Source organism: Chionomys nivalis, chromosome 5 (genome assembly GCF_950005125.1).
Source record: "Chionomys nivalis chromosome 5, mChiNiv1.1, whole genome shotgun sequence".
In the NCBI taxonomy this organism is placed as follows: domain Eukaryota; kingdom Metazoa; phylum Chordata; class Mammalia; order Rodentia; family Cricetidae; genus Chionomys; species Chionomys nivalis.
Window position 1 is genome coordinate 47,739,957 of NC_080090.1, and position 22,974 is coordinate 47,762,930.

Consider the following 22,974-nt stretch of genomic DNA (forward strand, 5'->3'; position numbering starts at 1 on the left):
TTCTACCTTATGTGGACTGTGTAGTCAGTACAATCATCAGGGAAAGAAACGCCATTTCTTTATGTATTTCCCAGTATTGGGTATTTGGTTACAGCATCGCCAAACAGATAAGACCCATGGATAATGTTTACTGCCTGGCTAAACCACAGACTCAACCTACGGGTACCAAAACAGAGCAGGTAAGGGAGACATAACTTGTACATACGATGGTACTGCTTCCATCTGTAAAAAAGAACAAAGTTCTGTCATTTGTAGAAAAGTAGACACACCTGGAGACAATCATACGAACCAAACAGAACTATGGAATAGAATTAGGCTCAACATAATTTTTTTTAATATTCAAAAACATTACAATTTTTCTTCCTTTTTTGTTATCATAGTATATAAAAAGTATAGGTGAATGCATTTCTACACAACTAGAAAAATTCCCGTGCAAACCAGTCCATCTTAAAATGTAATCCATGTGGTGTTCCTGGCATTTGCTTCGGGAATATAGATTATAGGCTCATTCAGAGATTGACACTGTACAGAGGAGATGAAACAAAAGCCTTAGTTTATGTCTGGGTTCCAATGACCTGATACGTTGAGTCTCCAAACGAAGAAAACAAAGCACAGAGATGGAAACTCTAACTACAGAATCCAAGGCCATCTTTGCACGTTTTTCTGGGCAGTGAGTACCACATAGCACTGCATGCCGGGACATCAGAACCAGTGAAACAGTTAATGATTCTGTCCAAACACACAAAGGGCCAGGCAGTGGGGAAGATTTAGACAGTGAAATACTTAACTACGTCTACACAGGGAATTGCTTTATGATCCTGAACTAGATAAATCAAGTACAGACGGGGGAGGGGGGGAGAAGGAGGGAGGGAGAGGTGAGAAAATAAAAATGACCTGAAGGTATACATTTCTTGTCCTCTACCTCCTTCAACAGAAAACCCTGCTTTCTGATCCTGTTCTCCACAAAGAACTGAGGCAGACCGTATTCACCAAAGTGTTGCTTTGCAATCTACTCGTTTTTGCAATTGTGGCAGAGTTTACATTGAAATATGTCACATGCCTTTTTCCTACACCTGTAAAAGAAAAAGAAACCCCTCAAGAGTTAAAAGCTTGCCCGGGGTGCTGGCATTGGTAGTACAGGCCTTTCGTCCCAGCACTCAGGAAGCAGAGTCAGGCAGATTTTTGTGAGTTCTGATTTTGAGGTATGCTTGGTTTACACAGCCAGTTCCACGGCACCCAGAGCTACAGTGAGATCCTTCTTCAAAAATAAATAAATAAATAAAAGAAAGAAAAGAAGGAACAAAGAAAGAAACAAAGGAGGGAGGGAGGGAAGGAAGGAAGGAAGGAAAAGAGCAGCAAAAAGTCTTGCCCCAGGGCAATCCTTGGCTGCTATGGGGAGCAAACGGGTGCTGTAGTTTGTGAAGGGAGACTAACTTGGCATTTCCACAACCCTCACAAAAGGGATGCTCCGGGGCTGGAGAGATGGCTCAGAGGTTAAGAGCATTGCCTGCTCTTCCAAAGGTCCTGAGTTCAATTCCCAGCAACCACATGGTGGCTCACAACTATCTGTAATGGGGTCTGGTACCCTCTCTGGCCTGCAGGCATACACACAGACAGAATATTGTACACATAATAAATAAATAAATATTAAAAAAAAACAAAAAACAAAAGGGATGCTCATTTTCTACTGTTCATTCAGTCATTCACTCACTCATTTGGTGTGTGTGTGTGTGTGTGTGTGTGTGTGTGTGTGTGGTCAGAGCATCTTTCTTGACTGTTCTCCAGTTAATTTCTTGAGGACCGGTCTCTGGCTGCATACAGAGATGGCCCACAGCAGCTAATCTAGCTTGCCACCTTGCCCTTGGGCTCCTCTGTCTTTGCCCCAGGAATGCTGGAAGTACAGACAGCCATGGAGCCCCCTCGGTTTTTACAAGGGTTCAGAGATCTGAACTCTGATCCTCAACCATGTGAGACAAACACTTTATCCACGGAGCCACTTCCCAACCCACACAACCTTTTTGCAGTTTCCAATGGTACTTACCGATTTAAAGTTCAAAGGAATCTGCGCAAACCCTTACCTCTCTTTACTTCTCCCTATCTCAGTGAGAGGTCTATTAAACTTGCATTTGTTGCTAGCATTGCTGCCTAAGAAGAAATACCCACAGGAGCTCTTGAGAAAGCCATAATACTTAGAAATACAAGAGAAGCAAGATTTTTTTTTTTGCCTGTTAACTGTTGTTCTTTATGTTGGAATTTCAGATATCTAATATTATATCAGCAAGGACTGGGAGTGTTGAGCCCGGGGTTGCTAGTCATTCCAGCAATTCTGTCAACCTGTATCATGACATCATCAGCCCCTGTACCGTTACATCATCAGCCCTCCCTTAGCTGAGTACCTTTTTGAAATTAAACTCTGGAGTTCTCAGTCACTTAGCAGAATTTCACAGCTTGAAAGAGCATGGGCAAATCTGGCCTTGTTCAGAGAACTCCCCTGTGCCCTGACGGATCTTCCCAGCAGCCAGGATTTCTAACCAGTAACTGCCACTGGATGCCAATGCTACCTCTGTCAGGTGTCAGAAGTTATGGTATCTTTAGAAAGGACCAGATGTTCTTTGGGGAGCAAAATTCCCCATGCACTCCCTACCCCATTGCCCTTAAAAGACGTTCCTGAGTGACCAATGACATCTTCTCCCTGTTCAACCACACTGCGTCTTCCATACTTATACAGAGCTTTAAAAGAAGGGAAGAAACTAAGGGAAATGGCTGCCATCCGAATCCTAAGATAATGATATGCACACAGAGTATGAGGGAATTTAAGATCAAAGGCTTCAACTAAGAACAACAGAAGCAGAGCATAATTTAAAGTTATGAGAAAGGAACAATTTAGAGATCTGCAAAATAAAGGGAGGCCCCGAAGACTCCTATGACACAATAGTGGGCTGGTCACAGACACATCTCTCTCCACCTCGGCAATGTGGAACCCAACTTTATGATTTGGTTCTCCTCAAAGAGCACCAATGGTGTAGACAGACTTCATTCTCAGAAATGCTGGCTCTACAGTTATGGAGCTGCCGTGTGGGTACTGGGAATCGAACCTAGGTCCTCTAGAAGAGCAGTCAACACTCTTAGCTGCTGTGCTATCTCTCCAGCCCCTAGTCGATCAAAGTTTCGCAAAAGCCAAATGCCTTTGTTTCTATATTTGCAAAGAAATAATATCTGGAAGGGTTTCAGAGAAGAAAAAAATCTGTGTAGCAGGTGCTCTGTCTTCATTGTCTTACTGAATAAGTGTCCCCAGTGCTAGCTGGCCAGTAGGACTTAGTGCTATACAGGAGCAGCTTTTGAACTGAAGAGACAAGACTAAAGCCATTTTAAACCCAGGCCCCATCTTTGTGAGAGTCTAACCTAGCAGGCACCTCACCCCACGTGTCTTATCCCACGGACCTGTGAATTCATAGAAAAGCCACAACCGGCCCCAAATCTGCCTGACTGCCCAGACTTGACAAACAGATTTTTTTCTTGACAAATCAGAAGCTAGACAAATATGATTTTTTAAGGTTACCTGATGTTTTTGAAGAAAGTTACAAAAATCCCCTCTAGATTTGAGCCAACTCTTCCCCTATGTAGTATTGCCAAGGGCACATAACTCCCTGCTTGTGATATTTCCTTTTAAAGACCCCCTGCACTGTGAGCTTGGGGCCTTTCTCCCTCACCCGCTGCATCTGTGCTGTATGTGGGACAGGGTTCCCGCCTGCAAGCCTGTATGTAGAACAATAAAGAAACTTTGTATAACTGCATCGGAAAGTCAGCCCCAGCACCAAGGCAGTCTTGCTGAGGGCAGCGGGGTCTTGCAACTCAGGCATAATAGAACTAACTAGTTTATGTGGGGGAGGAAAGAGGGGTAAGGAGTTGCCACTGACCTCAAAGATGGGCAATCTGATCAGTGAAGGACCCTACACAAACATATTCCAGGGTGCAGCACCAAAAACAAACAAACAAAACAAAACAAAACAAAACAAAAAACAAAACAAAAACCCACAACGGGACTTAGCCATACAATTCAAGCTCCTGGCTGAGAAAACTCCCGTGGGTTTTAGGAGACAACGATCATTCACTCAACCTTTCAGAAAGTCAGGCCTGTCCTCAGTTATTTGGTCAGGTCCTTGGGAGTGGAGAAGTCACGACAGAGCGACTAAGCTCTCCAGGTCGAAGACAAGAGGCGTCTGTGACATGTATCAGAACAAATGGCTACAGCAATTCCCAACTACCACTTAGCGTGCAAAGGCGAAGCATTTGGTAACCGTCCTTGAAGTGCAATGATTTAATTAAAATAGATTTTCACATGGTCACATTCGAAGAACTCAAGTCTCTTAATTATGGAATGCTTTGCCAATAATTAAATAGTCTTTGGTAACATCCGCTAGGAGGGAACGGGCTATTTTCAGACAGGCGGTATGCTGGAAACACCTGATAAGGCTATAAATCCCGTGTTGTGCACCCACAAATCAGCTCCAAAATTGCATCTAAACATTAAGAATGACTCTGCCTTTCCCTTAATGATAAGTTCTATGAAATCAATTAGCTGTTAAAATAGCTTAATTGGAACATATGTATTTTAATTTGTGTGTGTATTAAAAAAGTCTTCTTAATCAACCCAAAACATTCTGAAATTGCATTTCTAGGTAATGGAGTAAAAGAATTGAACTTCTGACAGGATACAAGCAAGGAGGTGGAAAATGCGGGAAGGGGTGTGAGCCCATGGCAGCAACTCGCAAGGAGGGTGGTAAGAGCACATGGCTTTAGCATGACTATGCTCAAAAGCCACCTAAGAACGAGCTTCTTCAGGCCAAGCTCATGTTCTTAGACACAAAAACAGTTCTGGGGGATTTTTAAATCCCTGGGAAGGGGGTTGTGGGTGTACAGTGAGGCCTCTCAGAAGGTAGAGGCACAATGTGACCAAGTCTTGATGACCCGAGTTTGACCTCTAAGATCATCACCACCCCCTCACACACAACAAACAAACAAACCAACAAAGGAAACAGAAAGAAAAATGGGGAAATTTGAGCAGTTGGGTACAATAATTGAGTCATATCCCTGCTTCCTAACTTTACAGAAATAGTGGGGAAAAATTAGAGCTAGCTATAATAAATAATTTATTGTTATTTATAACCAAAAAGGCAGAGAAAAATTCTTTGGGAATATGTTCTTCAAAAAATGCCTACTGAGGACACCATGAACAAAAGCATGATTTATGATTTAGTGTTGGTAGTTGGTCTAAAAAAAGAGTAGAAGACAAAGAAAAACAGAGAGAGGCCAATCCCAAACTTTGCAACTTCAAACTACAAGCTCTTCACATGAAATGTTCATCACTGTGAAATTACAGGAAAAATAAATTTGCATTTTTCACTTGGTATTATGTACTTGACCTGTCTAATGTCCCTTCATCCTAGGGATAAAGATGGTGGTCACTTGTGAAGGATTCAAGGGCTGTCCCTTATTGGAACTTACTGCCCCTGGTTGCATTGCTGGTAGGATACAATGTTAGGTTCCCTTTGAAACTGTCATGGGGCCTGGGACAGAAAAGTTGTCCGATAAACAGTGAAGATTGAATGAAGAAGTCATCAAATGAGGTGCAGAAACGAAGAAAGGGGAAAAATCTGAAGCAAATCTGAGAGAGAAAACCAGAGATGCAAATAACAGCAAGAGTAGAAAAAAAAGAAACAAAGAAGGCCAGATGCACTAAAGCAGAAACCAGCCATCAAGGGCCACACCCAGACCGCAAAGAGCAGCTAGCCAAGAGGCAGCAGAGCCAGCCCGCACAGCGACAAGAAGCCCAATCCTCACCTGTTATTGAGAAAGATGAAAGCACTTTGATAGGAAGCATTACAAAATAACTCTCAGACACAGGCACACCCACATCGCACGCAACCCTGGTACTAAAATATTCCTTTGGGCCTCTGAATTCAGCAGTGAAGAATTTTAAGGCTTGTTGCTCTTTTAAGATTGCAGGCACAAATACAGAAATGCGTCCCTATAATACATTACTTGAGGTGGATCAGTGACGCCCCTTGGGGGAATCATCAGTGTAAGCCAATCACGAGACTCATGGATCATGAGACTGGCATCGATCACGTTCACGGTTTGACTACCTTAAGGGTCATGCGCTTCTGCTATAACCAGTGTCTTTATGGGCGATGCACAAGAGCCTACTGGACAGTGCTTTTTCCAAAACACAATTCACGGATAGGGTGGGAAAGCTCTGTGGGGTTTCCTCTAATTTAATAAGCAGCAACTGAGGCAAGGCATTGGTGTGAGGAATAGAGAGATGGGTGGTAGACACAGAAAGAACAGCAGCCATGGGACTCTCAGAGAGTTCACACTCCACCCTTCCAGGAAGCACACCTCCCAGTAAAAATTCCCAGCACTCATTCACTGACAGGCCATCAGTATCTCCCACAAAGAATCTTGATTTGACAGTCAACTGAGTATTTGCACAAGCAAGTCACAAAACCAGCCACATACACATGATGAATAAGGCCCGTTGGTCCAGAGTGAGCTCATGGCACTGGGACAAGGCAGGCAAGCAAAAAACAGTTTCTCCACAAGATGGAAGGCTAGGGGCCATAGCAGGACAAAAGAAGGACAAGTCATATCTGCTTCTGATGGGTTGGGGAGAGGAAGGTGAGAAGCAGGAGGTGGGGAAAAAGGCTTTGGAGCCAGCTCTGGATGGATGAGTCACCGAGAACTTCTCCTGCCTTCTCCATGGCTATAAATAACCCCAGGTGCTGCCATTTCATTTCATTACTAAGCCTCTCCAGATGGAGAAAAAGAATTAAGCAGTCTGCGGTGCCGACGTGATATAAAGAAGAGGGTAGCAACTCATGAGCCGTTTGAATTCTGATGTTTCCTTTCAACGGTGCAGTGAGGGCAGAAAGGAAAAGGGGTCAAAGGACAGCACGGACCTTAGAAAAACCCCAATAAGTGTAGTCGAACTCTGGACAGAACAGAAACAGAAAGGGGAAAGTTTTGGGACAAAGGGTGGCATTCCGCTGGCCCGTCCAAAGCAGAACTGCTGAGGTGAAATGGAGAAAGGACACAATGACTTCCCGATGACTGGGTGTCAAAAACAAAGACTTCAGGGGGGCTGGAGGGATGGCTCAGCCGTGGACAGCACTAGCTCTTCCAGAGGACTCAAGTTCTTCAAATGAAATGGTAGCTGCCCATACCAGGCAGCTCACAACCAGCTCTAATTCAGGGTGTGTTGTGTGTGTGTGTGTGTGTGTTTGTGGTGGAGGGTTCCAACAACCTCATTTAGCTAACACAGATTCTTGTACCAACTGGGTATACACATACACATAAACTTAAAAGGTTAAAAATGTTCAAAAAAGAGAAATACTTCAAGAAAGCTCACTTATATATAAGTGCAACATAGCATATTTATACTTCATAGAAATACACTAACTGGCTGTGTCTCTCCTGGCATGAGAACCTTTTATATATTGGTATTCAAGACAGATTTAGAAGTGACCCTATCCAGGGACTGAAACAGGAGAAAGAAGTGTCTAACTGTAGTTGGCCCTTCAAGCCTTCCGTGTTCAACACCCTGAAGTTCCCTGGACTCAATGAAACATCAAAGCAATTTCATACATGCATATGTAAGACAGTGGACATGAAGGACATGACTGGGGCAGTCCAACAGAAAAAAAAAAATCAATAAACTCAACCGTCATCAGGTATTCTGTGCAAAGGCCGAAGTGGTCAAGTCTGAACGAGGGTGCCAGCGAGCCTCTACTAGGGAGACTGAAATCCTTCAGGTGGTCATGCGGCTAAAAATACCACCTTCCCTGGTGGGAAACAGGAAAGTATGGGAGGACTGCCCAGGAAGAAACAGCTTGGAACTGAGAAACCAAAAGTGGACCTAACTTTGTGGCCGTGATGAAATACAACCCTACACAAAGCATGGCTAGAGAGTCTCCTCTCAGAACTCCAAGTGAAGCCAATTAAATCTTTTAGTGTATTATTTTTAAAAGCAGAATATCCTGCTACAATCGCCCAATTATTCTCCCGATTCTAGCTCACGCAAGCATGTGCATACTCTTACTTGTTTCACGGGATAACCCATGGGAGACATTACAATAAGAGAAAGGCGTAAAGGAGCACGTTAATAGTTCTCAGGGCGTTTTACATTCTTATCAGCATTCAAACAAGGTTAACAATAGAGAGTATTCAAAGTTCTACTCTAAAAACAAGGTAATTATTTTAATTTTTTTACTTACACTAATTATTTATTCTTTGGAATGGTTTAACAACAAATTCCTTTATCCTTTGCCAAGCTGTTTATTTCAAATTCTCTTTTTTTGTAAAGTCCTTTAAAACAAAACTTTATTCTTACTTACTTATCTTTTTTTTTATCCTAAGAGCTGTGAACCCAAGGATGACCTGTGTGACCAAGAGAAAACAGGATGTAATCTGGATATATGACTGCCAGATTGCCAGGGCTTACACTGAGTGACTCTCCGCTTCATGGGCCAGCACTGCAGTCATGGGAGGCTGATGCAACTCTCAATTTTCTGCTCCTGGCAGTGGTCCTTCTGCCCTTCCTCTGGGCTCCCAGGCAGCACTTGCAGGAAGGAGGCCTGCTGTGCCACCTTTCACCGCTAAGAGAGACTCTCGAGTTGACCTGTTACCAAAAGATGCCAGCTGCCACTCAAAGTTTCGGCAGTCCACGCCCGGCATAGAGACATTAGGAGCAGGCAAACGTGGGCAGATGGGAACATCTGTAGGCAAGCACACCTTACAGTGTGCAAGGCAGTCACACACTTCTCGTCCTGAGGACCGCAAGAATATCAAGACATTTTCTATAAATTTTCCCACACTCAACATTAAAAAAAAAAAAAAAAACAAAAACTTCACGAGTTCAACAAATAATGTCAATGACCTGTCATAAAGTCAGATCAAGAAAACTAAGTTTAACAAGATCCCTTGGTCTACTTGCTGGGCTGGTGCTGGATACGGTGCTCTGGCAATGTCGTGAACCGTACAGATCTAACCACAGCAAAGGCGAAAAAAGCACCAGAAGGACTCAGAACAACAGATTTGTGTGTAGAGTAAGTCAACAGGAGGACCAACATCTATGTCTACGCTGATGACATGATTGTTTCACGTTGTGGTCAAGGGGAAAGTTTTTATTGTAGATGGTGGCGGGGGGGGCGGGGGGGGAGCCACCAGAGGTATCTAGAAGAGTCTGGAGCAGAGAGAGAAAACAGTAGACCAACAATGACCAGTAGCTTAGACCTGGCCACGAGAGGAGCAAAAGCAGAGCAAGGTGGAGGCAGGAAGACATATAGAGAGGAAGAACAGCCTGGAGGGAGGGAGGGAGAGGGAGAGTGACAAAGATTGTGTGGGCAGAGGAGAGAGCGTAGCTGAAATAGGCGGGCTATCAGGAGAATGAGTAGCTGGGGGAGAGTCTCAAGAACTGGAGAAGTCGAGGGTAGGGGTGGAGGGAAGAAGAGCTGAGATGCTAGCTGGACTCTGTACTTGTGATGCTGAGGGAGCCTGGGAGCCAGAATGTGCTTTAGGATGCTCATAGGTCCCATAGACAGTCATGTGTCTCCTCTGCCAGTGGCAAGGGAAAGAGCTCCTTTTGGTAAAGGGAACCAGCTTCAAAAATTCCTAAGCTGTGACTGCTGGCTTTTGTCTAATCTAAAGAACGTGGGGACGTGCACTTTTCCTTTGGCCCTGACTACTCGGAAGTCTGTCCTATCATCCTGGGTTATCAAATAGTAGCCCGATGAAGACAAGGTGAGAGTGAGACACTTGTCTACTCGTGCGTGCGTGTGCGTGTGTGCGTGTGTACGTGATGTGTGGGCCGGGTAAGGGATACATGTGTGCCACTCCATGACGTGAATGTCACAGAACAACTCTCTCCTATTTTTTACATGGATTCAGCATGGAACTCAGGTCATCAAACTTGCAAAGACCTTTACCCACGAAGCCACATACATCACCAGCTTAAGACCTCTCTATATTTTACACAAATAAAAATATTCGAACTTACTATGTGTTTAAAGGAAGAATTCCTGTTGTTGTTTTAAATTATGTGCATAGGTGTGTTTGTGTGTATGGACACCTGAGTTCAGTGCCCTGTAGAGGCCAGAAGGAATTATCAGATCCCCTGGCGCTGAAGTTACAGGCAGCGGTAAGTCACCTGCCATGAGAACTGAACTGAACTCAGGCCCTGAGCAAGAGTAGTTGGTACCCACTCTCCACCACTGAGCCTTCTCTCCAGCCCATGCAATCATTCTTGAAAGGAGATTCAAAGAAGGAAATCAAGCCAGACTGAAAGATAACAATACTACCTTCTCCTTCTAGCACACGACAAAGCGAATCTCCAAAGTCTCAGCACGCAGAGGGGAACCAAGGCCACTCAGCACAGCTGTGTCCAACACAGTGCGGTTCCTTTTATTATCTGCCCTATATTTCTTGTCTCTACGACAGCAGGCCAAAACTTGGAAAAGTCCCAAATAATGAAATATACGTTCAACTTTTTCATACATGAAACAGGAGCTGTGTCCTAGAAACACTTCAAAAACTCAAAGCCTAGATTTCACAGTCAAGTATTTTGGTGCTTTGTCTGCCCAAGCCTCTAATTGGTCCTATATTTAACAAGTGTTTGTGGAGGAATCAAAAAAGAAAAGGAATTCAAACGTTTTGGTGAAGCATGCATCTTTCCAATACTTAAAAAACATCTTTCTAAATATGCCTTCCCACACAAACAGCACCCCACAAAATAGGGCCTGGTTACTTACAGTGGCTATGAAGGAAGGTGGAAAATTAACAGCCAGCTATATAAAAAGCAGCAGGCAAAGAAGGTCAGAAAACAATGGGTTAATAGCTAGGTGGCAATTGCCCCAGAGTGAGATGTCAGAGTTGTCAACTGTAGTCTGGTCAGGTCAGGAGCTACTAGGGGTCCAGACAGAACCCAGTGACCCCTCCATCAGAGTCGAATCTGAGATCCCTCCCCTCATAAAAACTCATGTTATCACAAGCGTCTCCAGCCCACGAAACCCCACAGGGATAGATACAGAGTGTTCGGCTTGCGATGTGCTGTCCTCACTTCACAGACCAGAGTCTTGTGCTTCGGAAGGCTAACTGCATCACTGTCGGGCAGGAGAGGGGCTCAAAAACAAGGGAGTCTACTCCAGTAAAAAAAAAAAAATCTCTGAAAAGACTATGTTCTGCTTTGATGAATGAATATAATCAAGGAAAAGAGAGGGACTGAGGACAAACAGAAAATAGCAGTATGCAGCATAAACACAGTTCTTCGAAGTGTTTGGCCATGGATAATGATAAATAACATTCTTCATGGCTTAAAGTAGCATGTCTAGATTATATTTCTATGTATAAAGAACTAAGAACATTCTAAGAAAAAGTCACTATGAATGACACATTCCAAATTTTTAGGTCTGTTTTCCTATTTAGCTTATTCTATTTCATTATATTTAAAATGCTGCCAGAAATCCCTAACTAGTCTCATGGTCCAGTGGAACAGTAGCCTGTTGGTGCCAGAGAGAGGGGGGTCACTGATTAAAAGTGGTTTCTGTTCTTTGCAGAAGACATGGATTCAGTTCCCAGCACCCACATCAGGCAGATGACGACTGTAATTGAAGCCCCAGAAGATCCTTACACTTTCTTCTGATTCCACAGGTACCCCACCCCACATACATCTGCTCTTACACATGTATATACTTAAAAATAAAATAATGTCTTAAAAGAAAACTGGTCCAGAGCCAATGGTTTTTAATATCAGGAGGAATATTAGCATCTAAGATTTCTACACATCTCCTACTGTTTGTTCAGGAAACTGAAGTGTTTGTTCAGGAAAAGGGAGAGAATCAGTAAGAAGAGAGGGGGAAAAAATGGAGAAACTTGCCAATCACACGTTCCCCACCAGAAGGAACAGTGGAATGACCTTATCTCAAACAAGAATGTTCCTTCTCCATGGCAAAGCAGCATGAGAGTTGGGGTAGACCCAGGCTGGAGAGGGTAATCAGTCCCTCTGAGTGGTTGAGAAAGCACCAAGTGCCAACACTGACCCCTGAGGAAAGAAACATTTGTATGTGATGGTTCCGGACAATTCTGAAGACAAAAAGGCAAACCACATATGTGTTGTCCCAGTAACATCCCACACTAGACAAGAACCATGTCTCCTGGAGAAATTTTACTTTAGTATGAATGGACTTCTTCAAAAGCCTGAGCACAGTCTAGGGAGATGACCCAGTTCTTAAGGCTGGCCTCATAAGCAAGAGGAACTGGGTTTGATCCCCACATAAAAATCTGGGCATGAGATGAGTGGCAGAAACAGGGGAACCCTGAAACGTGCTGTCCACACAGCCTGGCCATTTGACAAAGACCCAGACCAATGAGAGACCCCGTCTCAAGCAAACAGTAGAAGATGCCTAAAGAATGACACCTGAAGTTGCCTGCTGACCAAGAACACACACTACATGAGCACATACACAAATGTATGTGTGTGCACTCTTTTGAGTGTGTGTGCACGCACAAACACACAGCAAACATCTGAGAAGCATTATCTGTAGGATGAAGGGTTTCCACCTTACTTTAAACCCTGATACAGGAGATATGAGCAGTAATCAATATAAACATATGAAGGGTAAGAGAAAGAACAGATGGTAGTGGGTCACATCTGCACTCCTGACCCAGGGAAGCTAAGGCAGGGGATTCCTGTGATGTCCAGCCCAGTATGGGTTATAATCTGAGACTCTATCTCAAACAAACAAAAGGAAGAGTTGGAGAGTGGTGATTCCTAAGTGAGCCAACAAGGAAAGAGTCTCAACAAAGATGAGTTTCCATAGCGACCCAGAGATGGAAGGAAGAGGGGCTTTTCCAGCAAGTGGCTGCTGCTACTTATTATGGCTCCTTCAGGTAATGTCAAATTTCAAAGTTGCTTAAAAGAAAACCACCTCTTTTTCATCTGCCTCTTAATATGCTGAAGGAACCTGTTCAAGACAGGGCTGCCACAAAGTAAGTTAGATGACAAATGTGTTCTTCAATCTGCACACCAGTCAAGTAGCAATAAAATCAGAATAATTCATGCAAAAATTTTCATTATGTTTCTAAACATACTTATTTACATTTTAAATCACACATTAGACAATATGAAATATCTTTCATTTAGACAGGTGTGAACTAGAAAACAGATGCATTCATTAAACATGGAACAATTCGGCAAATTAAAGGAAAAAGAAACCAAAGAACTCTCTGGTTGAAGTATTTCAGCCTCTGTTAACTTACTTGAAAAAATATGGCCATGGCTCCAATTATTCTGTTTTCAGAGATTGCCGTCTGGAAGCTGTCAAAGTCATCTGGATTGTAGAAGAAAATCTGCATCTGCAAAATAGTTAAAAATTGTATTAGAAAAAAAAAATCACACCTATGGTTAAGTAGAGAATAGTCCAGAGAGGACAATTGCTTTCCACAGGCTGAGACCATAACCCATTTATTCTTTTATCCATAGTTTTCCTTTGTAAAACCTCTGAAAGCACATCCAAACAACATGCCATTTCCCACACACTTCAGCTTCCCACACGACTGCATCCATGCTGCCGAGAGGACACACTATTCCAGAGGCATTCTTATTGCGGTTACCTGGTGCATGATGGAACCTTCCCAAGAGACAAAGCTTGAACACGATTCAGCACATGCGAGTAGGAAAAAGAGCCTGCGAGAGGTAGCCAGTGTGTGGAATTATCAACACACGAGAAACAACGTGGGCATAACTACCGAGACTCGCAAGCTAGATCTCAGGAGACTGTGGGACCACCTGACATGTGATAGGAGAAATTTCACAAAGAAAAAAAAAAATTAATGGCAAAAACTATGAAATCGTGTCTTAGAGTTTACCGTGTACATAAAAGCTATTCTACACATGAGATCATTGAATGTACTTCAAAAGCTCTATGAAGACAGAAGCTAAAGGCAAGGAAATACTGACTCAGTAAATGTTCATCAAGTTGCTCTAGGCTGAACCCCACAGGAAGAATGAACTCTGGATACCCCACACCAACAGTAAGGACCTTCTCTTGTATTTGCTAGAGTTTCTTACTTAAAACACAAAATCCCGATGTATCAACTTAAGATCATTTAAAAGACTGAGCATACATGCGGATGACACAAGCGACTGCTTTCTATTGTCTGTTTTTGATTTTTGATTTTGTTTATCAAGACAGGGTTTCCCTGCGTAGCCCAGGTTGTCTTGGAACTTGCTTGTCTCAGAACTTGCTTTGTAGACCAGGCTGGGCTGGAACTCACAAAGATCCGAGTGCTGGGATTAAAGGCATGAGCCACCAGCACCCAGCTAACTACATCCATTCTCATTCCAACATGGCTGGCTCCTAGCCTAGGAGACCTTCAGGAAGGCGCTGTTCCTGACATAGAAGGTCAAGCCTTTCTTCGTGGCAGAGGGACTGTGAAGGTGAAGCATTACTGCACCACGCTCAGATCCCAGCACTCCACCCACCAACACAGGCTGACACCAGCAGACTTCTTAAACATCCTAGGGAGAGGGCTGGAGAGACGGCTCAGCGGTTGCTCTTCTAGAGGAAACAGGTATTATTCCCAGGATCCACATGGTGGCTCACAACCACCTGTAACTCCATAACTCTCCATTGGACACCTTCTTCTGACCTCCTGGGGCATCAGATATAAAAGTCATACATAGATATACATGCAGGCAAAACACTCATACACATATAACAAAAAATGAACAAAACATACAATCAATCATGAATGGATTGGACTCAGTCTCCCAGGAAATCCTGCTCCTTCAAAACAAAACAAAACAACCCAAAAAATCTCCTAGGTAGATGTCATCTCTCTCTACCTCTGCTCACCCAGTTCCTAAATGGCATGCAATGGAAATGACGATCATATCCAAGCAAGGAACTTAAGAGATTTAATACCAAACAATTAATTCCCAGAAGACCCTGTGAACTCAAGGTGACTCCATATAGGCCGAAGGTGAATGGAGTCTGCATGACAGAATGAACTGAAATGCCGAGGAAACGGTGACAGGTTCGTTTCTGAGGGGGAGACGAAGCCCACCGTGTCAGATCACGTTCTAGAGACATTCAGGGTCTATATAGATTGGAGAAAGAGGTAGATTCTTTTCTGACATTATTCTTTCAAAGCAAATTCATTTTCTTAAGACCTTGAGTTCTTACCAATGCTGGCAGTTTGGACAGCTTTAGACATCATGAATTTACACTAAGAAAAATCCACTGTGAGAGGTGCTGATTAAAACCATTGAATACTGGGTCAGATGCCACTGAACCAAGGAGGAAAATACCTCCACACAAGTATATTCATAAAATTACACTCCACTTTCCTTTTAGAACTTAGACTCTCACTGTAAGTAGGTTCCAAAAAGCTTATCCTCTGGCTCCTGAACGGGGCACTATTGTTCAATGCACCACCTGAATAGCAGGGGACACAAAACGCACTAAGACTTCTTCAAGGGCACTCTTGATATATAGCCCGGGATGGAAATGCATACTTGGAAAAGATGTTCAAATTGAGGCTCCACCCACCTGGATAATAAAACATCTCAGAAAGAGACCACGTATATGAGTTGGAAACATAAATTTTCCTTGCTAGTGCTTTCGAACTGCAGCCTACTGAATTAGGGTAACATGCGAAGCTGTCGAAAGATAAGAAAGCAAAGAAAGGGATAAAGTTGTACTGGGGGAAACTGGGCTCTAGCAATTGGTGGTTGATGAGAAATTTTGCAAAGACAACACTGTCAAACGTTTCTGGTTAATTCAGCCCACGGTGACCCTGGTTTTGACCTATACCGAGTCCTTCTGACTTGAATCTCCAATTTCTGCATTTATTTTCAAAAGCCACACCCAACCATGGTGGGGGGTGCATGCCTATAATCCCAGTAGTGGTTAAGACAGGAGGCTGTGTAGAAAAATCTTGACTGAAACAAAACAAAATACAGAACAATAGGAAAAGTAACACCCACCACAGACTACATAAATCTGGAGCATATTTGCTATATAGTAATTCCTGCCAAAGACACACCTGAGGTAAGGGAAAGATCTGGAATGCCCAGTGACAGAGATGTCTAACTGTGTCATATCCGCTACCCAGTTCCACCAATAATTTACATTTTGTCCCACTGGCCCCATACTGTCTCTGTAGATGACCTACGGCCATCACATCCTTACTTTCCTTTTATCACTGGGAGTAAGAGGGAGATAGTGTGTCCCATGAACTGAATACGTAAGCATGTAATTTCTAAGAATAAGGCTATCCTCTTACATGATCGAGGTGTAATTGTTACAATAAGGAAATTTCACATTGATGCGATCCAATTATCCAATTCTCGGTTCACTTTCAAATTTAGTAAAAGTGCCCAGTAAAAGCCCATTACAGATCATCTTACAGTTCTGGGTGCACGATGCAACCCGGGATTAAACTCTGCACTCAGTGACCGTATCCACGCTGTCTGTTCCCACTGCCATCTGGAACAATTCCTTGACACTCCTGACTCTGAGAGTGAGATGCCTCCAGGACAGTCTACATGACACTGTGGTCCATCTCATCACGGTTTCTCAAGGGTGCATTCCGGTGGTATATTCTGTGCAAACTGCCACACGGCGCTACCATCTTCATTCAAGGTACCAATCCTTACACTAGGACTGTTTATCTCAATTATTTCAAGGGTGACATGGGACAATCTTCTCCACTGAAGTTTTTTATTCCTTTGGAAATGCAAAGATCTTTATGGGGAGATAGGGTGAAACAATATTCCTACCCTGGTTTCTCAGTTTCACCCACTAGTTTTGACAATCATTAATGATTTTATAACTCTGTTTTTTTCTGTATTCATGAATGAGATCTTTATGCAAGGAGTATCTTTCTATTCTCTAGGTTCACGCATGCATGTATTAGTGCATACAGACTTCTTTTGTGTGCACACAGACTTGCTGTGGCTTTTACTTTGTTCAATCCGCGATGACACTTATTCAAAACTGTATTATCTTGATGTGCAAACTGCCCCAGCTTCGCCCAGCAGGAGACCCTTCCAAAGGACTCCCCGCCATGCAACTATGCTCCTATCATTCTCTTTGTTTATTGTTAACTCCCTCCTTCTTATCAGGCACACTGGTTTAGACCTAACTTAAACTTTATCAATTCCAGCCACAATAAAAGGCCATTTTATTCTAGTACACACTGGATTCTTTTGGTGGGAAGAGTGGTTTAAAGACTCGGGAACTCAGTATTTTCCAAATGTGCTGAAAATAGAAAACATCATGCCATGCAGTGGTGGCGCACGCCCTTAATCCCAGTCCTTGGGAGGCAGAGGCAGGTGGATCTCTGAGGGTTTGAGGCCAGTCTGGTCTACAGAGTGAGTTCCAGGATAGTTGGAGAAGGTTCACAGAGAAATTCCATCTTGAAAACCATCACCCCCCACAAAAAAAAAAAAATTGGTTCTTCAAGAACACATTATAGCTGAAGACCAGCGTATCCATTCTGAAAAGGAAAGGAAGCTGAACCAACACTGTGAATGGATGTCATGTGACCTTTCTTTCTTACAGAGAGAGGCTGAAGGAAACTAAAGGAGAAAGCCACTGAGAAGGAGTGCATTGTGGGACAGTCATGAGACCTCTTAGTCAACACTTCAAAGCCAGGAGTGATTAGGATGGGCCAGATCATGTCTACCAAGTAGACTGAAAGAACTGGACCATCCTGCAGGTGTTCCTGTAGCCAGGTCAGGCTTGTCTTACCAAGAGCATCAAATGACATCATACAACATTTAGAAAGCAATAATTTACAGGGCAAGCAAATCACAAGGAAGCCTCATCACAGGCCAGGACACATGCGGTAATACAGGAGGATGCCAGTACAAGCTCTGCCATGTGGGATGGGCGCAGTGACGGATAACATCCTGCACGGCCTTGGATGCTAAGGAATATACAGAGTCTAAGATACTCACAGCCCTCCTCCTACATGGCGCAATTTCCCTATCACTTAAATAGACTCTAGGTGCAACGTGATTTAATGAACTTTTTCCTTTCAATTTGCATCACTGTGCATGTAAAGTTGAATGAACCACAAACGATCAATCCGAAACAGGCTTAATATTGCTATTTTTCACACATTTATTGACCAGAAACAGGATAACAAATCCTGTTTCTCCCGTTCATTAACGCTCTGTGAATAAGATATTACTATGAGTCTCAGGCAAGAAAAACAAGAGTTTGTGAGTCCAAATTTTTCAAAGCTCTTAAAGAAGAGAACCATATGTTAGTATAGGAAAGTAATCTTTTACCCTCAGAAATCAAGGTCTTCATCACGGTGCTTCCTTCCACCTGGCAAGAATATCTTCTTAACGGCGAATCTGTGTAAGACACCATGGTAGATGAAGACACAGGAAATGCTTGGGAAGACTAAAGAGCTGTTAAAGAGCCAAGGTTAACTTTTTCTCTGAATGCCAAAGTTAGATAAATGCATGGAAAAAGAGCTTAAGGTCATGGCCAAATGAAATACATGGTAAAACAAAGCCTAAGCCAGTCCAGCCAGGGTGAGGATGGGACATCTTCATGAAGGTCAACGCATTCTCTAATGTCATACCTGTGTACTTAAGGCAGTGCTCAGGTGACCAGGACAAAGAACACAATGAAACTACCGTCATTATTCCAATCTAGAAAATTACTGATAGCCATGCCCACAGAATTGTCTCTCAGGTGACTCCAGATCCCATTTAGTTAACTATCAAGTATAACCATCACATACATGAAGCCATGTTCCAATTCTCCAGCTCTCCCAAGACCATTAGCTAGAAAGATCTAGGCAGGCAGAGCATAAGTCAGCTTGGCTCAAGGATGTGCCTGATACAGTGCTGGTCAGTACATAGACTATGAAACATTCTGGAAAGAATACATTGAGTAGGGACATGGAGTGACTTGAATGAAGATTTCGGAGTGACAAAGACATCAATAAATTCATGATGCCTTTGATATGTCAAGGAATAAATACCAAGAGACAAAGTGGGATCAGGGCACTAAAAGAACAAAGAGATTTAAGCTTTTGACAAAGTCTTGGAAAGGTAGAAATAATATAGGACAAAGATAACATAAGGTGGCCAAATAGCTCCAGGTATGATTCTGGCAAACACAAATTACATTTATTAAATTTTCTTTAATGCACAAGACACCGAACATTTTCTAACTGACTCTGGACGAAGACTATGATGCTCAGACAAACAAACAAAATAAGATTTGTTTATTTGTCGAGAAAATGGTAAGCAAATGCACTATGTATATACAATAATTCATAACACAGAGTTCCCAATGACCAGGACACATACTTAATGAAGAATTACTTTTATTTTGGTGAATAAAATGTCTGGGCGTGTGTGTGTGTGTGTGTGTGTGTGTGTGCGTGCGTGTGTGTGTGTATGAGCACAGAAACCTTAGCAGGACAGAAGAGAGTGTTGGATTCCTTGGAACAGGAGTTACAGGTGGTTATGAGGCACCTATTGAGAGTGCTGGGAACTGTACTTGGGAGCTACCACTCTAGGTCCTGTAGTTATTTTTAAACGAATCATTATGTTTTGTGGTAATGTTATGAGAAAGTATTTTTTCACATGTGCTTAAGATTTAAACCATGAGAATTTACGAGTCCAGCTGACTGACTTCCATGAGGTACATGGGTCTTATCTAATCAAAGGTATGAATGAGGTCTCTGGCAACGTCAGCCTTCAGATACAGGACTGCGACAACAAACTCAAGACTAAACCACATGGACCTGGGCATGTCACATGATGAAAGCAGTCTGATCCAGTGACTTGACCAGCACATATGCATTCCCCAGAATCAGGCTCCTCTCAGGGAACACATCCCCAGTCACGACCCAGACCCCCTTTAGTGCCTGAGAGAAAACTGGGTGCTCAGTGTGACATCAGAGCTCACTTGCTGACTGAATATCTTGTTCTCATTTATCTATTTTTAGCACACATCAATTATGTAAAATATGAATTTCACTATGAAATTTCATCTGTATATAGTAACTCAGATCACATTCACCTCCACTGCCCTCTCGTTTCTCGTTTCTTGCTGATTCCCCCTCTCTTTCCAAGTATTCTACCTACTAACTCTCATGCCCCTGCTCAGTGATCCAATTAGTTTAATTAAAGTTACTTTAGAGGCATGGGTGTGGGGTTATTCATAGGAAAATAGAAGCTTACTAGTGGCTGCATCACTGAAGAAAATCTTTCTCCCCTAGCAGCATCCTTTAACTGCTCATGAATCCATAAAGCTGGCTAGGGCCTCATGAGATCCTCCACTCAGGGTTCCTATCTGAAAACCAGAGGCCATTCGCAGTCTGAAGATTCGCTAAGCAATGCTTTGGAAAAGTCAGAATAAAAGAGACAGCTCTTATTTTCCCATGAATCTCTACGAGCAGAAGCAATGTGTCAATGATGGTGAAATCGATCCTTTCCACATGCCAGCCAGCCTCCCAGGAAGTCACACCAAAAGGTGTGGGCTCAAGCAGCCTTCATCGAAAGAGTATTTTTAGGAGAACTAAATTCTGAAGGGGAATTTTTGCCCACAGCATCTCTGTGGGCAAAGCGACATTCAAATGAACATCCACATAAATGTTCTGAAGGTCTGCTTAATACCGCACGGCTCGGCACAGGACACCCTGGTCTTCAGTAACTCCTTTCTGCTTCTGCCATGAACTGTCCCCAGCTCCTTTGTAGCTGGAGTTCTAGTTTTTGGAGTAGATGATCCCAAAGTGCAGACTAAGTCCAAGGGCCAGCAGAGCAGGAGTTGGGACAATAGTGTCTACTGCCAATTGTCTCTATAACTTCTTTATTCTGTTACAGACGTCCTCACAACTCCCGATCCAGGGACAAGTCTGCATTTCTCCTCTGATGGAGAAGAACCTGCATTCTAGAAGAAAAAGGAAGCTGCATTTCCCAGGAATTTGCTACACATGATTCATGAAGTTTTTACCTCAAGCTCAGAGAAAGACTGGAAAGCAATGAGGCAGATTCAGAATAGCACATTCTGAGCTGGATCATATGCTAACCCCTCATCACACATTTAGGGAAGGTGACAATAATCTACAGCTCTCCCAGTTAAGAGCTGCGTGACAGGGAGGAAGGAACCTACTGACATTCCCAAGAGTACACTCAAGAAAACAATAGCAGCAAGCTACAGGGAAGAGCAAACAAAGTTAGTCAGGTAAAGCACCTTCTCTCATGACTTACACGCTGCAAGTCACAGCGTTTGTGGCTTTAAATTCAGTCTAAGAGGAAGGAGGAGAGAAAATGCAAATAACTCAGGGGAAGAGCTACCTTCTACCGTTCTTAGATAAGAACTCACACATCCAAGAACCAAGGGTGTAGTGGATAAATGAACAGCGAAAGCTTCACTCCAGCCATAGTAATGGACAGATCTCACAAACAGAGCCGAACCCCCCCCCCCCAACACACACACACGTGTATAAAAAGGAAGGAGAGGAAACCTCACACATCTCAAAGGCACCACAGTGGCTCCCCCTAGGGCAGAACCTCAGAAAGACACACAGCGAGTGAAGTTCTCTGACTACTACCTACCAGAAAGACCTCGCTTGCATGCCTATTATTTATGGACTGTCCTCTGTGTATACGATGCTTCAGTATTTACCAAAGCAGTTGTGCTGTCGAGACCAGGGTGAGCAAAGTCTGTCCCTGCAGAATCCACACCTACAACCTCAGCACTAGGGAGGCTGAGGCAAGAGGAATGCCTCAAGTTTAAGGCCATCAGGAGTTCTACAGAGCCAACAGAATATGTGAGCAGGGGTTAGGGCATGATGCAGTTCAGTAAATGCAAAGGAGAACGTACCTTGTGTCTGTCCACAATCTCCCTACAGAGACAGGATCATTAAATAAATAAAGACATTTTTAAAAAAGAATTAAAACAAAAATAACAATAAAAATAGACAAGGTGGCACATACCAGTACCACCAGTGCTTGAGAGGCTGAGGCAGGAGGATTGCCTTGAGTTCAACTTTTTAGAACTTACTGAAAAAAAGCAAAACCAAACAAGAAGAAGCTATCACTTCCTTGCAGACACATGGTCAGTTCTGAAGCCCAGTGGGACTCACCACTCCAAGCACAGAGGACAGAAGATGCCCGGGTGTGCATGGAACACGTTTGTTTTGCAGAAACAGGAAAACCACTGGTGTCTGTGCTCCTCGCAAAGTGAAACTTTGACGGAATCGCTTTGTGCTTGGAAGGCAACAGCCACATGATTCACCGTGAAATGAAGTCTGGAAAATCATTTTGGATAAATGGGCCTATAAATTCAATAGAATTTCCATGACAACACAGAGTGCAATGCTCACCACAAATAAAAGGCTATCCATCATTCGGCACCAACTAGGAATTGGCAATATGTCTCCCACCTGGAAACACAAGCAGCCCAAAGCTCAGGTTGTGACTTACCCACCCCAATTTCCCACTATGCTTCACTCCTTACTTCTCATAAGTATTCTCAACCCCATAATGGCTTGTGGGTGACACGGGGAGGCTAAGAAATGGCAATTAAGCGAAGTAAAATTCGTACAGGCGCGTCACCGGTTGTGACTCCTTCCCTACTCCCGGCCAGAGGCCTCGCTGTGAGTTGTGAGCAAAGATAAGCAATGTGGATGGTTATCCACTACTCATGAAAAGCATGACGCCAACACTCAGGATCTCCATAAAATACGATGGGAGAAGTGTTGACTCAGCTGGAAAGCTGCTCGGGGCACAAGTATTAGGACCAAGTTTGATCACCGGAATCTGTGTCAAAGTTGTCACGGGCATTGGGGCATGCCGATAACCCCGGTGTGGAGCAAGCAGAGACAGGCAGGTCCTTGGATTCACTGGCTAGCCCAGCCTAGCCTGACTGATGAAGTACA

General features: G+C 43.4%; 1 protein-coding gene across 2 annotated transcripts in view; it reads right to left on the minus strand.

Annotated features, from left to right (window-relative positions):
* Positions 1–22,974, minus strand: part of Ptprg (protein tyrosine phosphatase receptor type G) — a 683,229-nt gene that overhangs the window by 199,576 nt on the left and 460,679 nt on the right. For both annotated transcript variants that reach the window (XM_057769291.1, XM_057769290.1), the window contains exon 5: positions 13,312–13,407. In XM_057769291.1, the coding sequence (XP_057625274.1) occupies positions 13,312–13,407 (96 nt within the window). The remainder of the gene's footprint in view (positions 1–13,311; positions 13,408–22,974) is intronic.